Here is a 15,529-nt window from a genome sequence, read left to right as displayed (position 1 = left end):
GCTTACGTAATTAATAACACCTGAAAAACACCAGAAAGGTCAATTTTTCGAAATGCAGTTCTCATTGGGAGAAACCAGTTTCAATAAGCAAAATGAGCTCAGAGAATTTCTAAATCGACGTGTCGACATTCCGGATTGGATTTCTGTAGACACGTGATTACGGTTGCAAAATTAAATTTCATTTTTTTTCCTAGTTGCCTTTATGTTTCGTTCGATTCGATCAACTTCCAATCCGAGAACGTCAATGACGCGTTCACCGTGATTCAGGAGAAAGTGCTCCATCTCTGCTACAGTGGTAAACGTTTGTACTTCCTATAAAAATATCTGGGTGCTGTATACGAGAGGGGATGAACACGGACACTTACTGCTAGAATAGAATCTAGATTTAATTTGCTGACGTGACTTCTTGCCACTTCGCGTCCATCGAAATCAATTTCGGCTTTAAATCGTATCGTATTAGCACCCAAATCTACGGCTTTGACGTCATGAACAGACCTGAGTCGGAATAGATAGAGACTAATACTTTTTCTATCGTTTTTTTTCCTTATACCTGACCATGACGTCATTTTCTAAGATTTCTATAATACGACGAAGCTTTGCGGAATCGATTGTTCTTATAGAAAGTCGAGGAATTAATTGAGACTATGTAACAACGCGTGCAGGCCTACCTTCCAACGAGAAAATCCATGTTTCTTCGAATAAGAAACGCGGCAACGCACCCAAGTAAGCCTAGGACCCACTTAATTAATGCCCTCACAAAGACTAGGATACAAAATCCCCCTTACTTCCTATACAAATCGAGCCGATTGAATCATAAACAATATGTCCTTGATACGTTGCGAGGGAGAGACAGAGACCGGCGATCGCTACCCCAACGACGGCGGCACTGTCTTCCAAAAGAACGGCGACGGCACTCGGATCGCGACCAAATCGCACTAATAGTGCAAAATGATTTCCCATGGACGCGATTACGATAAATACGATTGTACCATATTCTCGAAAAGTCATGCCGGCGCTATGAGCGCTCGCTCTCACTTGCACAATCGCGGCGAGGAGTGTACCTTGCATGGCAAGCGTGTTTAGACCTCCAGAGAGGACGAATATATTACCGTACCAATTTCAACAATTGCTGATCCGCCTAACACAACCAGAGCCTAAAAAACGACACGTCTAAAAGGGAGATTTCTCTGTGCTAGGGGGGTACCAGTTGAAGGGATTGGAGATGAGGTGGATGCCAGAGTCCGTGGATGCCGTGATAGAGAGATGCACCGGCTCCAAGGAAAAAGATTCCCACGCCACTCACCAACGCGTAGACGTACTGAACTCGAGAGAACCCATAGCTAAAGGAGAAGAAATAGAGAGGCAACTGGATTATCTAAACGCGCGCTTACGGATGATCTGGGTCGGGTTTTCGTATAGAGTTTGCTATTCCAATAGCAAGAAGACCCTATAGTAAAAACACGCGTACTTATGTATATAAAAGATTTTATCTAGGGCCCTTCAAAAGAGCCTAGGAGCAAAGTAAGTGTCCTGTACCTGATTTAGCATATCGACGAATGAGTGTATGGCTTCAGCAAGCATGCTCGATGAACCGCTATATAACCAAGCGGCCAATTTGAACATTGTCACAGCTGCATTGCTGAGAAAAGAGAAATAAATGTAAAGATAATTAATTTTTATTAATTAATTAATTAACCTTAGTATTGCATATGTGACAATTTTTGCTGAACCACTAAAAAATGAGAGTCTCTCTTTCTCGTGGCCAAACACCTGAGAAATAACAACGAGTATAATATATTGAATTACAAGAAAAGATTTCGTGTACGTGCCTCGAGATGAACTTCCTTCTTCGACTGATCTTTGACCGATTTTTTCAGATGTCCAATAAGTGCACTCAATTCTGAAATAAATAGATAAATAAAAAATAAGATTATCACCTAAAATCGTCAAGACCCACGCTTTCGTCTCCTTTCGTCTTCTTCCATATCAAATTTCCGCCTCTCCAATTCCCTATTGAGAGCTTCTTGACTTCCCCAGACAAGCAAAGACCTAAAAACGAGACTTCTAAGCAAAAATAACGATTCGTCTCCAACGAACCGAGCTTGCACGTCCGATAATCGATACATCTTGTCGAGAATTCCCTCCTCTTCGTACGCACTCCGAACCGAATATTTCCTCAAGTCTTCCAAGTCCCTGCGCAATGCTCAAAAACGTGAATTTCACCTTGACCATCTATTCGTTTTCCTACCCGACTCCTAGAAGATAGTCGTTCTGAGCCCGTGCCGACGAAATGTACGTGTTTCCTCTGTAGAAGTGGGTCTTTGCACTTCGCTTCGTTCTCTGGCTGCTATCGCCGCTTCTTAGGTCTAGTCGACACGAATTCGAGTGTCTGGAGTTTGATTGCTTTAAAATCTCACCGTCCTTTGTTGTTGCGCTGAAGAAACGGCGCTGGTTTGTCGCGTTTTGACGCAGGAGCGCGATCGCGTCGCTGCAACGTGCCGAAACGACTCGATCATGCAGAGAAACCAAACGATATACGTTTCGCGGCGTCAGGGACGAGCGAAAAGCCAAAATCGGCTCGTAAGCCAAGAAAGCCATAGCGTGCGTCACGTACGAGAACCACACCTCCGCAATCGACGTCATCGATTAGAATTCTTAATTGCAATTCGTCACATGAGACGATATCTATCTCATTGTCGTTCTCTCTGTCTTTCCCCAGTCCTATCGCCTTTTTTGCTTATAAAAAACCATCAAAAATGTGCATTCAAGTCCCAAACCAAAAATCAAATGAAATCTGACGCGATTTCACTTGTTTTTGCTACCAGGGACTCTTGTGGGGATTTCCCCGAACCGAGCTCACTTTACATAACTATGCGACCTCCCCGAATTCCCCTCATTCCTCTCTCAGCCGCCGTCGCCGTCATCTCGCGTCTCCGCTCGTAGCTTGTCAAAATGTCTTCTGCATTGATCGACAAACGATGGAAATCAATTGTCCGACCCCTATTCAACGATCTCGTCCAAGTACTCGATCCCGACTCCCTCTTCGATCGTCTCTACAGCGAAGAACTCGTTACTGACGAGGAACATCAACGTCTTCGTTCGATTTCTTCGAGACAAGAGAAATCGCGCATGCTACTCAAAGAAATTTTGCCGCGAAAAGGACCGACGTCTTACGATCAATTTGTGACGATTCTGCGAAGGACCGAAGGACAGGAACACGTCGTCAAAGTGCTAGGTAAGCGATTTCAATGACGTGCTTTTCGTGATCGATTTTGTGAAATTCTCAGAAGGAGAGACAAGATCGTCGGCGGCGGGAGAAGAAGGGAAGAACGATCTGGAGAAAAAGCTAGCCGAATCGGAAAAGAAGCGTGCAGAATGGGAGAAAAAGCATGAGGAATTGGAGAAAAAGCATAAGAAAAAGCTTTCCGAATCGGAGAAGAAGAATGCGAAATCGGAATTGACTAATGTTGGATTGAGAAATAAGGTTATTTTATTTGGTTGATATAAATACGATTAAGAATTGGATATTTTTAGATTGGACGATGGAATGGGGGTCATCTCAAATGGAAACAATTCGAACCAAACATGCCCATTGATATTTGTATGCCATTTGGATGTGTGGCTGAAATCAATGGAATGATACATGTTGGTTGGAGGAATAGAATGTTTCAGTTGAAGGAGGGAGCGTGGAAGGGAGAGAAGCATGACCTGGGTTTTCGCATAGGGAGTGTCTTTGAATGTGAAGGGAAAGGATATGTCATGGAGGGGGGCGGGGTCACTAGGGGACAATGCAAGAGAATTTATGAATGGAAAAGTGAAACGAGAGATTTGGAATTATTAACTGAAATACCACATGAATATCAACTCAATTACAGATCAGCAATTGGACACAATGGGAACATTTATCTTGTGGGAGGGGAGAGATGGAAGGGGAGTGATCGAGTTGATTGTTTTGATATTAATAAGGGAGAATGGGAACCAATAAAGAAAATGAAGAATGAACGGGATTGGTGTTCATTGGCTGTGATTGATGATAAAATGTTTGTTGGAGGAGGGTTCGGGGCGGGGAATTCAGTTGAATGTTTTTTGATGAAGGAACAAAAGTGGATTGATATCAATCCAACTACAAAGTACGATTGTCAATTGTCCTCATGGAATGGAAAACTTGTCGCAACAGGAGGATTGAATGCGAGCAATTGTGTTGAATTGTATGATGAATTATCCGGGGATTGGCTTCCATTGCCATCAATGAATGAGAGACGAGATGGACATGGTGCATGTGAAACAAAAGACAATCAATTAGTTGTAGTGGGGGGATGGGGTGCAAAGAACTCACTTGAATGTTTGAAATTGTAATTGTGCTTTTGAGATCCAATTAAAATTCGTGTTTGTCACGTGACCATCCAATTCTTCGTTCTTCGTGATGAAGAAGACCAGAGAATCCCTCCAATGCTTCGGCCACTGTTCTTTGACTTATTCTCTTTCCGCCAAAAAGAATTCAAATTTTTCACGTCGCAAAAAACAGCGCAAAAGACGAAAAGATTATCTGACAATCTTCGTGAATAATCAGACATCAGTTACAACGCGTGCAAACTTACTCATCAAGTGCAAAACCACGATGAAATGAGATGGAAATTCAGCTGATTCTTTGGCCGCCGAACGAATAATTAAGCGCGCGTTATCTATGAAAACCCGGATGTAACAGAATCTATACTACTAAGAGCACAAGTGCAAATTTCTAAACGCTACTTCGACCGCACGAAGCGCTTTTGCACCGCGTCGCCGCACGAGCACAATTTTCGAGGTCCGGCGGAGTGGTAACGCCGGTCGCTTTGTCGCGGCGCCCCGATCGGGGGATCGCGGTTGTCGCGGAGTGCGGATCGGGGAGTTGCTGGTGCGGCTCCTGCGCGCCTTTTTTTGGGTCGAACTCGCGTTCGCTTTTCGCGTGTGCGTTTGGCGCGTAGACCGCTCGCTTTCGCTCGCGATAGTCGTTTGCGCGAGATTCGCGAGCGATCTGTGGCGTAATTAGATTTCGCTCGCAGAGGGTGTAGCCGGTTTACGCCCTCTTTTGCTTTCGCCTTTCCGCGCAACTGACCGTCGATTAGACAGTTACCATTTGCGAAGATGTATTTTCTCATTCGGTTTTTCGCGCAAAGGACGCTGTCGAGGACGTTTTCACGCCGTTTTGCGCGTTTTGCGGTTCGAGGGCCGCAGGGGCAACTTCCGGGACGCGTCATCGGGGAAGACCATTGGTCAAATGACGATCACATGATTGCTGCTCGGTCTCTCATTGGCTTGCCACGCTGAGCCAATTTAGTTGCCTCGCGCACCCCCCCTTCTCGCGACACTTTCCGCAATCGGTCCTCTGCTCGCGCTGTTCGCTCTGTTTCCTTTGCGATTACTTCGAATTGCTCTTCGCATCCTTTTGCGACTCTCATTGGCTTCGCGCGGTGAGCCGATTTTGTTGCCTCGCGCGCACCGATCTGATCGACAGTTTTCGCAGCCGTCCTTTGTTGTTTCGCCGCCCGCTGCGTTGCGTTTGCGGCGTTCACGAATTGCTCTTCGTTTTCTTTTGCGAAGCGACGGTGAGTTTGCGGCGCTGCTTCGCGACAATTTCGTTCGAACTCTTGATCGATAGAGCTCTCATTGCCTCTTTTTGTTTATCGCTGTTTTGCGAATCGCTTCTGATGTAAGTCGATCGTTACTGCTGCGTTCGCCGTATATAGCTGATTCTTTTGCCAGCTACTGCTTCTCTTTTCGTCAGTTGATGAGGACGAACAGTTTGTTTCTTCTTTTTGTCTTTTACGCCAACGTATCGGTGAGCCCAACGACAGCCACTCGTAGTTGCTGTATCTAGAATTTTTGTTAGATCTCTGCGTCGACATTTTTTCAAGTCATGTCGGCACAACACTCCCCTACGAAGTCGTCGCCGCGAAAGAGGCCGCGCCCGCAAGAATTCGATACTCTGTCTGATATCTTCCCACAGCAAAGTGGTAAGCTACATCGTCTATTGCGATATACACGTATGTATTCTCCTTTTTAGGATATAAGGCGAGCGTTCACGGAGTAATCGAAGTTTTCTCGGGTCTCGAAGATTCACCGGGCAAAAAATTTTTTGACGGTTATTTGGGAGACGAGTCGGGTCGAAAGCGGTTTGTCGGCTTCAGCCCCAAAAAAGCCGAAAAGATTCGCGATCTTGCGCAGAACGGTCGCCCAGTCAACTTTTCGAACGCCGTTGTTCAACCGTCACGTTCCGGAGACGACATGGAAGTCATGATAACAGATGGAACCGCCGTCTGGAGATCGCCTCGCGTCTTTTCGAACCAGACATCATTATCGATTGCCGCCAAGGATGCCGGACCGCAAAAGATTGTTCTCAGCGAGCTCGACGGACTTCTACCATACACGAAAGTCTCTTTTTCCGCCGGCGTCGTCAACGTCCAATCTCCTACAGCTACGATGTCTGGAACACCCGTTCAAACGATTACGGTCGAGGACCCCACGGGAAAAGCCACTGTGAATCTGTGGGCGATCCACGTCAACACGGTCGAAATCGGACAGTGCTACGACTTCAGCGGTCTCATGGTAAAAGAGTTCGGCGGAGAAAACACGTTGACAACTCCGAAACACAACGCTCGCATTGAGCGCTCGAAAACCCCTGTCGAGGGAGTCCGCTTTTCCTACAAGAAGCCTGTTTCGGCTGCTGCAACAGTCGAGGGAGCAACGGTCGCCAGCGTCACAGATTTTTCGTCCCAATATGTCTGCGGGGATTGCCTGAACGGGCACATGACGGAATTGAGGGATGTGAAAGGTATCGGTCGATGCAACGCCTGTCCGACCGTCTCATCGTTAGCATCTTGCAAGCGCCGCGTCTCGGCTATTCTCAGCATAAACGTCAACTCATTCAGGCTGCGTCTTCACGCAGAAGGCGACGCTTTGCGGAAGATGGCAAATACCGAATCCGAAGACGACGTGACACCGGTGAAACTGATCGATGCGAAACAGTTCACATTGACATACAACAATCAGTCAATGGTAAGACGATGTTTCTCATTTCATGCATTGCTGTAAGGCATTTTTAGACCGTTCTGAACGTTGTTCGCAATCCCGACGTCGAGATGCGATCACTGGAAAATCCTAAGCCGACTTCACCGAATCGTCCGAATCCTTCTCCGAATCCTGCAAATCCTTTGTCTGCGGCTGCTTTGCCGATATCGTCCAGCGTTGAAGACAACTATTTGCCCGCTCTTGAAGAAGCGCTCAACGTTAGCGAAGGCGAAGGCGACGACGTGTGACTTTTCGATAACCGTATAGTGTAATTGAGCTCGAGAGGCGCGTGACCGTAGTTTATGCTTTTTGCATGAGTAATTTCCGCGACCTCTTACGTGCAAGAGAAATTAAAGATGTGCATCAAATTTTTGCCTTGTGCCTAAAACACGATGCCCCGTCAGTCACGTGATAGCGCCGCCATCTTGATCGCTTCTCCCGATATCTTCACGCTGCTTCCGAAAAGAATCGTATCCACCGAATCACATCGAAGAAAGCCTTACCTTTTTTTCGACATCTCCATTCGTTCGTTTTGCGCTGATCTCGAGCCTGCCGTCGTCATTCGGAACGTTTTCTCTACGAAACACTCGGCTCTCTGCGTTCGTTCGCCTTCTCCTGCAAACTCGCTCTTCAGCACGCCTTTCGTGTCGTCTGAGCAAGCAAATCGACTCGATTCTCGAGCGACATCGCCTTCAACGACGAATAGTCTCATTTCGAAGTTCGTTTTTTTCTGATTTCTTTTCTGATCATAATTCCCCCGTTTCTCTTAGTTTTGTTGCCCTGTTACTGGGTCACGATTACCAATATCACGATTTCGAGAGTATCACGAAGTCAAGAAAATCTTCATGCCGCGGAAGCGAAAATATTCTTCAGAACCGCGCTCCGCTAAAAGGCGCCGTGCCTCCCACCACGCCTCCAGCATCGTTCCAACGCCTGCGGAGGACTCTCCACCGTCCACGTCTGCCACAATACACGAATATTCTCCACCCCTTTCCTCTCCAAGTTGCACTCCACCCTCTTCAAGTTCCTCTCACGCACCCCTTTGTCCGCCTATTCTACACGCGGAGCCTTCTTCTGAGGCGGCAGCTCCCTCTCACTCTCCCCCAAACCATGATACTCTCTCGCGCCCCTTGCCCCGACGACGTGTTCAAGAGCGAGCATCTCGCATCCAGTCAGCGAGAGGGAGCGCTTCTTCACACCAACGACGCAACCGCCGAACTTTCTCATTTTCCAAAGCGGCTTTCGCTTACGACCCCGCCCTTTCGTTTGACTTCGGAAACATAGGTGGCATGGACTACGCTTGCGAGCACTGCGGTGCCAAAAAATGGCTTCGCGAACCGCCATCCATGTGCTGTTCTAACGGAAAAGTCATTTTGCAACCACTTCCTCAACCACCGATTCTTCTGAAACGCCTTCTGTGCAATACTGATCCCCAATCTATCCGCTTTCGCTCTCATACTCGCGCGTACAATTCTTGCTTTCAGATGACTTCTTTTGGAGCGAAAAACATCGTTCGCTATCCCGGATACATGCCTACTTTTAAAATACAAGGACAGGTGTATCATTCAGTAGGTTCAGTCACGCCACCCTCTCATCAACAACCCTGCTTCCTGCAAATTTACTTCATAGAGAATTATGAGCAACAGGCTCTCCGACGAGTGGCCGTTCAGTCCGACGCCGTTCGACATATCATCGATCGCACTCTGTTAGCGCAGTTACAGAGCATGCTGCACATTGTAAATCCTTACATACGTGATTTCAAAACCGCGTTCGAAAAGGGGCTTATTAACGATAGCCATAAGATTGTCATTCGTGCTGACAAACGTCCCCCTGGTCAACATCCGCGAAGATACAACGCCCCCAGCTGCTCCGAAATTGCCGCGTTACTAATCAATGAGAACGCGGGTCACAGAGACATTGTACTTCATGCTAAAGATGACAAAATCCATCGTGTCTCAGAAACAAACAGAGCATACGACTCCTGGCAATATCCTCTTTTGTTCCCTCGCGGAGAGGACGGTTACCACCTTGAAACGTATTTGTCCAATCCTCAAACAAAGCGCCCGACGTCGAAGAAAATGAGCCCACTTCAATTCTACGCTTATCGACTAATGCAAAGAGAGAACGAGTTCAACATTCTTCACCGAAGCGGACCGCTTTCCCACCAGTTCATTGTTGACGCATACGCTAAAATCGAGTCCGAGAGACTCAGTTTTATTCGTTACAGTCAAGATACCCTACGCGTCGACAAGTACTCTCGACTTCGTGATACGGTTCACCGAGCAGACGATGTTGAAAGCATAGGACGCACTGTCGTACTCCCATCCACCTTTACCGGTTCTCCTAGATACATGCACGAACGCTTTCAGGATACGATGACTTACGTCAGAAAATTTGGAGCTCCTGACCTCTTCACTACCATGACATGCAATCCTCGATGCTCCGAAATTGAAAATGAACTTTTTGAAGGCCAATCTCCCGCCGACCGCCAAGACATCACAGCACGCGTATTCAAGCAAAAAGTCGAAAAACTCATGGACTTGATGGATCACAAAGAAATCTTCGGCAAAGTCCGTTGCCACGCTTATGCCATAGAGTGGCAAAAACGGGGCTTGCCTCATATACACTTGCTAACTTGGCTGTACGAAAAAGTTCGACCCGATGATATTGACAAAGTCATTTCAGCTGAACTACCCGATCCCGAAGCCGACCCCATCCTCTATGAACTGGTAAAAAAGCACATGGTCCACGGACCATGTGGCGAACGGAACATGTCTTCCCCGTGCATGGAAAACGGCAGGTGCACAAAAAAGTATCCAAGAGACTTTGCCTCCGAAACCCAGACGGGAGAAAACGGTTATCCTCTTTACAGACGTCGTTCTCCCGATCAAGGAGGTAACACCGCAGAACTAAGTCCGGGACGCACCGTCGACAACCGATGGATTGTTCCCTACAACCCCTTTCTTCTTCGCACATTCAAATGCCACATCAACGTCGAAATCTCCAATTCCGTCAAAAGCGTCAAATACATCTGCAAATATGTACATAAAGGACAAGATATGGCAGTCTTTGGCGTGCGACCGCAAGACACAAACGACGAAATTACCTGTTTCCAAGCAGCCAGGTACATCAGCACAAACGAAGCTGTCTGGAGAATATGCGCATTTCCCATTCACCATCACCACCCCGCTGTCCAAAAGCTGCACGTCCACTTAGAAAATGGCCAAAGGGTGACCTTTAATGCCGAAAATGCCGCTGATCAAGCAGAGCAACCTCCCAAAACCACTCTCACAGAATTCTTCGCGCTCTGCCAAAAGGACGCCTTTGCACGAACACTTCTATACGTGGATGTACCCAAATACTACACGTGGCAAAGCAAATCATGGCGCCGCCGGCAACGAGGACAGTGCGTCGAAGGATATCCGCTAATTTATGAATCCGACTGCCTCGGGCGAGTCTACACCGTTCATCCGAACGACACCGAATGCTACCACTTACGCCTTCTTCTCCACACTGTCCGAGGTCCGACCAGCTTCGAAGCATTGCGCACCTTCAATGAAACGGTGTATCCTACCTACCAAGAAGCCTGCAAGCACAGAGGACTCTTGGAAAGCGACGATCACTGGCACAATGCACTTACCGAAGCCGCAGTTTCCCAAATGCCACGAAATCTTCGTGACATGTTTGCCATCATGCTTCACATGTGCTCTGTCGCCGATCCTCCTGCATTGTGGGAAGCCCACAAAGAACCCATGTCAGAGGATTTTCTGCATCGCCGACGACAACTGTTATCTCAAAACGACTTGCCTTTCTCCGACATCCTTTTCAACCAAGCGTTAATATACATTGAAGACAAGCTCCTATCGTTTCCTAGCGGAAAGCCACTTTCTCACTACGGCATACAATCTCCCGACCGAAGTTCTCAAGGCATAGCAGATAACACTCCGCAAGAAATATTAGCAGAACTGTCGTATAACCTTCGCGAAATGAACCACATTATTGAGACCAGGACCCCGACTCTTAGCCCCGACCAACACGAAGCCTACGATGCCATTTGCTCCAATATCACAGAAACCGATCAGCCTTTGACGGGCCGAATCATATTTCTTGACGCGCCAGGGGGAACGGGAAAAACCTACCTTCTTAATCTTCTTCTCGCAAAAGTTCGAGCCTCGGGACAAATTGCACTTGCAGTGGCCTCTTCCGGAATTGCCGCCACTCTCCTTCAGGGGGGTAAAACGGCTCACTCTACTTTCAAATTACCACTAGACCTCTCCAAGGAAGACCACCCCTCCTGCAACATCGAAAGAGGCACAGTTAAAGCTCGACTTCTTCAACGCACTAAACTGATTGTCTGGGACGAATGCACTATGACCCATAGGCGCGCTCTTGAAGCTCTTGATCGCACGCTCCGAGACATTCGGCAAAACGACACTTTGATGGGCGGCCTCACTCTTCTCTTAGCAGGCGACTTTCGTCAAACCCTCCCAATCGTGCCTAGAGGTACGCGTCTTGACCAATTACAGGCGTCTCTGAAAGCATCTAGAACACTCTGGCCAACCGTAAGAACCTTGCATCTCCGCACAAATATGAGAGTGCACCTCGAAAATGACGTTCTCGCAGGCCAATACGCCGACCTCCTTCTTCGAATAGGAAACGGTGAAATCCCAACAGACGAATGCAACTTTCTCGAAATTCCGTACGGAAATCCTATTTACTCTCCCGAACAACTTGAAAACGCCGTTTTTCCCGACCTCGCCGCTAATTTCACCGACCAAAGCTGGCTATCGAAACGAGCAATTCTTGCACCTACAAACGATGCAATTGCGACAATTAACGACTCTCTACTTGACCAAATACCAACCGAACTTAAAGAATACCCCTCGATGGACACTCCAGTTGACGATGACGGAGCAGTACTTTTTCCCACAGAACTTCTTAATTCCCTTGACCCCCCTGGTTTTCCTCCGCATATACTACGTCTAAAGAAAGGTGTTCCCGTTATCCTTCTACGTAATCTCGATGCCCCTAAACTTTGCAACGGCACCAAGCTAATCATCCATGAACTTAGACACAATGTCATTGAGGCCATTATCGCCCTTGGCCAGCACCAAGGACAACACGTCTTCATTTTTCGCATACCTCTCATTCCCACTGACACCACAATACCCTTTAGACGACTGCAATTTCCTATTAGACTATCCTTTGCCATGACAATCAACAAAGCTCAAGGTCAAACTTTAGACATCGTAGGACTATCACTCCTAACTCACTGCTTTTCCCACGGACAATTCTATGTCGCCTGTTCCCGTGTCCATTCTCCTCACAATCTTTACGTCCTAACTCACGACAACAAAACAAAGAATATTGTATACCACGAAATCTTTCACTGAATTCCTCCGACCTCTGTCACATTACAACTTATACGTCACCAGAAATACCCGGCGTAGCCGGGTATTAGACAGCTAGTTTAAAACTATTACATCGTTTGTTTTACACTTACGAATGATTTCCCGCCTTTAAATAATTAATACAACGTCTCTGTAAGAAAAGAATAATCAGCTAGACATAACTATTTTTCATTACCTATTCATTTATTTATTAATTCCAAAACAGATCTGCTTTTGTCATTTTCATTGTCTATTATTTCCAAACAGCGCAGTTCAGCGTGTTAACATAGAAAACTTACTTCCAGTCAAAATCGAAAGCGTTTCGCATCTTCTCTCGAACTTATTGATTCATTAGTTCGTTCCTAGACCCTTCTCTCTTTGTCTCGTTCTATTGGAAGAATCGAGGAGACGAGCCACGTGTTCTCGACCTCATTTAGAATATCAACGCGAGATAAGAGTGCATAATCGATGAAACGCTATATAAGAAAAAAAATTAATAGATAAATAACGTTGTGTTGAATTTGTGTTGAAATGTATTTCATTTCTTCTCTCCCACTTTGAGCAAAGCGCGAACGACTTCTCTCGCACTCTTCAAATCTCTATATGTTCGCCCATCCTAACCCATATGACAATATGGAAATTAGGAGAAGAAATCCAATGTTCGCTTTCTAATTGATATTTCACAATTATTTATCCCATTTCCTGGTCTTACATTGTCATATATTCTGTCAAATTTTGTTAGAAGAACGCCGTCGTCAGAAAAAGTCATTTTTTGCCCAGGTTACATCCAAAAATCAATAGCCATTTGAAACGTAATGATTTCATTACCACTTTTCGTTTATTGACTCTGCAGATTGATCGTGGAACTATTGGAGAAAGATCCAAGCATACTCTCGCCTTCTTCACTCTTCCCTCATTCTCACACGATCACACGACAATCTGACTCAAAAATCAATATTTATTAATTAAATCAATACTAATCTCGTTTCTACATCGCTGATTTTCTTTACTTGAGCAGAAAAGCCGTAATTTTCTCGCCATCATCATCTCTTCTTCATAAAACGACGCCCTATTGCAGTTTGCCTTTGCTTTTCCTAACACTAAAAATATATATAACAACAATTTAGTAGCTAATAGTCTTATGTACCAATTTTCCGTTTATTTATACGACGAAGCTTTGCCGAATCAATTATTCTTATAGAAAGTCGAGGAATTAATTGAGAATATGTAGCAACGCGTGTAAGCCAACCTTCCAACGAGAAAATCCGTATATCTTCGAATAAGAAACGCGGCAACGCACCCAAGTAAGCCTCGAACCCACTCAATGCTCTCACAAAGACCATGGATACAAAATCCCCCTTACTTCCTATACAAATCGAGTCGATCGAGTCATAAACAATATGTCGTTGATACGTCGCGAGGGAGAGACAGAGACCGGCGATCGCTACCCCAACGACGGGCGGGCGGCACTGTCTTCCAAAAGAACGGCGACGGCACAAGGATCGCGACCAAATCGCACGAATAGTGCAAAACGATTTCCCATGGACGCGATTACAATAAATACAATTCTACACGTATTCTCGAAAAGTCATGCAGGCCGGCGCCTATGAGCGCTCGCCCTCACGTGCACGATCGCCGGGCGGAGAAGTGTACCTTGTTTAGACCCCCAGAGAAAAGACGAATAAATAACCGTATTCGATTTCAACAATAGCTGATCCGCCTAATAGAACCAGAGCCTAAGAAACGACACGTCGAATTAAATAGGGAGATTTTCCCCTGTGCTACGGGGTCGGGGTACCAGTTGAAGGGATTCGAGATGAGGACGATGCCAGAGTCCGTGGATTGATTGCATCGGCTCCAAGGAAGAAGATTCCCACGCCACTCACCAACGCCTAGACGTACTCAACTCGAGAGAATCCAGAGCTAAAGGAGAAGAAATAGAGAGGCAACTGGATTCTCTAAACGCGCGCTTACGGATGATCTGGGTCGGGTTTTCCTATTGAGTTTGCTATTCCCAATAGCAAGGAGACTCTAGAGTGAAAACACGTGTATTATGTATATAAATGATTTTATCTAGGGCCCTTCAAAAGAGTCTAGGAGCGAAGCAAGTGTCCTCTACCTCATTTAGCGTATGGATGAATGAGTGTATGGCTTCAGGAAGCATGCTCGATGAACCGCTATATAACCAAGCGGCCAATTTGAACATTGTTACAGCTGCATTGCTGAAAAAAGAGAAATAAATGTAAAGATGATTATTTTTTTATTCATTAATTAATTAACCTTCGTATTGCATATGTGACAATTTTTGCTGAACCAGTAACAAAATGAAAGTCTCTCTTTCTCGTGGCCAAACACCTAAGAAATAACAACGAGTATAATATATTGAATTATAACAGAAGATTTCGTGTACGTGCCTCGAGATGAACTTTTTTCGACTGATCTTTGACCGATTTTTTCAGATGTCCAATAAGTGCACTCACTTCTGAAATAAATAAATAAATAAATAAATAAATAAATAAATAAGATTATCGCCTAAAAACATCACGTTTTCGTCTCCTTTCCTCTTCTTCCAATTCCCTATCGAGAGCCTCTTGACTTCCCCACACGAGCAAAGACCTAAAACGAGACTTCCAAGCAAAAATAACGATTCGTCTCCAACGAAAGAAAGGGAATTCCAAAGGATTAAATTAAGGCTCTTTCTTCGCCCCATTTGAGTCTAGTCGATGCGAATACGCGTATGTGTGGAGCTTGCTCACCGTTCTTTGTTGTTGTGCTGTAGAAACGGCGATGATTCGTCGCGTTTTGACGAAGGAGAGCGATCGGCTCGTAACTATAGCGTGCGTTATAGGAAAGCCTCCTCCGCTTTGACGTCATCGATTCAAATTCCTAATTGCAATTCGTCACGTGTGACGATTCCCATCTCATTGTCGTTCTCCCTTCGTTTCCCTCGTCATATCGCATAATTTTGCTAATGAAGAACGTCAAGAATTGTGAATTCCACTCCAAACCGAAAATCAAATCAAATCTCAAGCGATTTCACTTGTTTTTGCTACCAGGGACTCTTGTGGGGATTTCCCCGAACCGAGCTCACC

General features: G+C 45.9%; 3 protein-coding genes and 1 long non-coding RNA gene across 22 annotated transcripts; 2 read left to right on the top strand and 2 right to left on the bottom strand.

Annotated features, from left to right (window-relative positions):
- Positions 1-25: 25 nt before the first annotated feature.
- Positions 26-2,598, bottom strand: LOC136199064 (proton-coupled zinc antiporter SLC30A9, mitochondrial-like). Its single transcript, XM_065989168.1, has 17 exons — positions 2,418-2,598; positions 2,249-2,366; positions 2,098-2,193; positions 1,958-2,049; positions 1,830-1,900; positions 1,697-1,770; positions 1,537-1,639; positions 1,392-1,447; positions 1,205-1,340; positions 1,115-1,154; positions 990-1,061; positions 786-935; positions 669-729; positions 551-613; positions 366-495; positions 199-312; positions 26-143 (listed from the first exon to the last, which is right to left on the bottom strand). The coding sequence occupies exons 1-17, from the start codon at positions 2,596-2,598 to the stop codon at positions 99-101; spliced, it is 1,602 nt and encodes a 533-aa protein (XP_065845240.1). The 3' UTR covers positions 26-98.
- Positions 2,599-2,913: 315 nt separating this feature from the next.
- On the top strand, positions 2,914-4,399 carry LOC136191841 (uncharacterized). Its single transcript, XM_065980252.1, has 3 exons — positions 2,914-3,235; positions 3,288-3,484; positions 3,535-4,399. Exons 1-3 carry the CDS (start codon positions 2,953-2,955, stop codon positions 4,354-4,356), a joined length of 1,302 nt encoding a protein of 433 aa, XP_065836324.1. The 5' UTR covers positions 2,914-2,952; the 3' UTR covers positions 4,357-4,399.
- On the bottom strand, positions 4,071-15,401 carry LOC136191953 (uncharacterized). 19 transcript variants are annotated; one of them, XR_010671076.1, is made up of 17 exons: positions 15,194-15,401; positions 14,983-15,053; positions 14,852-14,919; positions 14,718-14,792; positions 14,557-14,659; positions 14,412-14,468; positions 14,236-14,360; positions 14,091-14,173; positions 13,687-13,803; positions 13,585-13,631; positions 13,430-13,531; positions 12,634-13,376; positions 12,095-12,588; positions 11,912-12,029; positions 11,649-11,856; positions 10,688-11,599; positions 7,620-10,633 (listed from the first exon to the last, which is right to left on the bottom strand). It is a non-coding gene; the product is annotated as an uncharacterized lncRNA (long non-coding RNA). The 19 variants fall into 19 exon arrangements; XR_010671055.1 differs by having other exon boundaries at positions 7,621-10,078; positions 10,154-10,633; positions 11,912-12,588; XR_010671058.1 differs by having other exon boundaries at positions 7,621-10,633; positions 10,688-10,770; positions 10,855-11,599; positions 11,912-12,588.
- LOC136191811 (uncharacterized) lies at positions 4,848-7,409 on the top strand. Its single transcript, XM_065980230.1, has 7 exons — positions 4,848-5,450; positions 5,504-5,585; positions 5,639-5,689; positions 5,743-5,818; positions 5,870-5,993; positions 6,044-7,035; positions 7,083-7,409. The coding sequence occupies exons 4-7, from the start codon at positions 5,768-5,770 to the stop codon at positions 7,293-7,295; spliced, it is 1,380 nt and encodes a 459-aa protein (XP_065836302.1). The 5' UTR covers positions 4,848-5,450; positions 5,504-5,585; positions 5,639-5,689; positions 5,743-5,767; the 3' UTR covers positions 7,296-7,409.
- Positions 15,402-15,529: the final 128 nt, after the last annotated feature.

This window comes from Oscarella lobularis, chromosome 1, assembly GCF_947507565.1.
Source record: "Oscarella lobularis chromosome 1, ooOscLobu1.1, whole genome shotgun sequence".
Taxonomy (NCBI): domain Eukaryota; kingdom Metazoa; phylum Porifera; class Homoscleromorpha; order Homosclerophorida; family Oscarellidae; genus Oscarella; species Oscarella lobularis.
The sequence above is the reverse complement of the archived record's forward strand: the minus strand, read 5'-3'. Positions and strand labels throughout refer to the sequence as shown.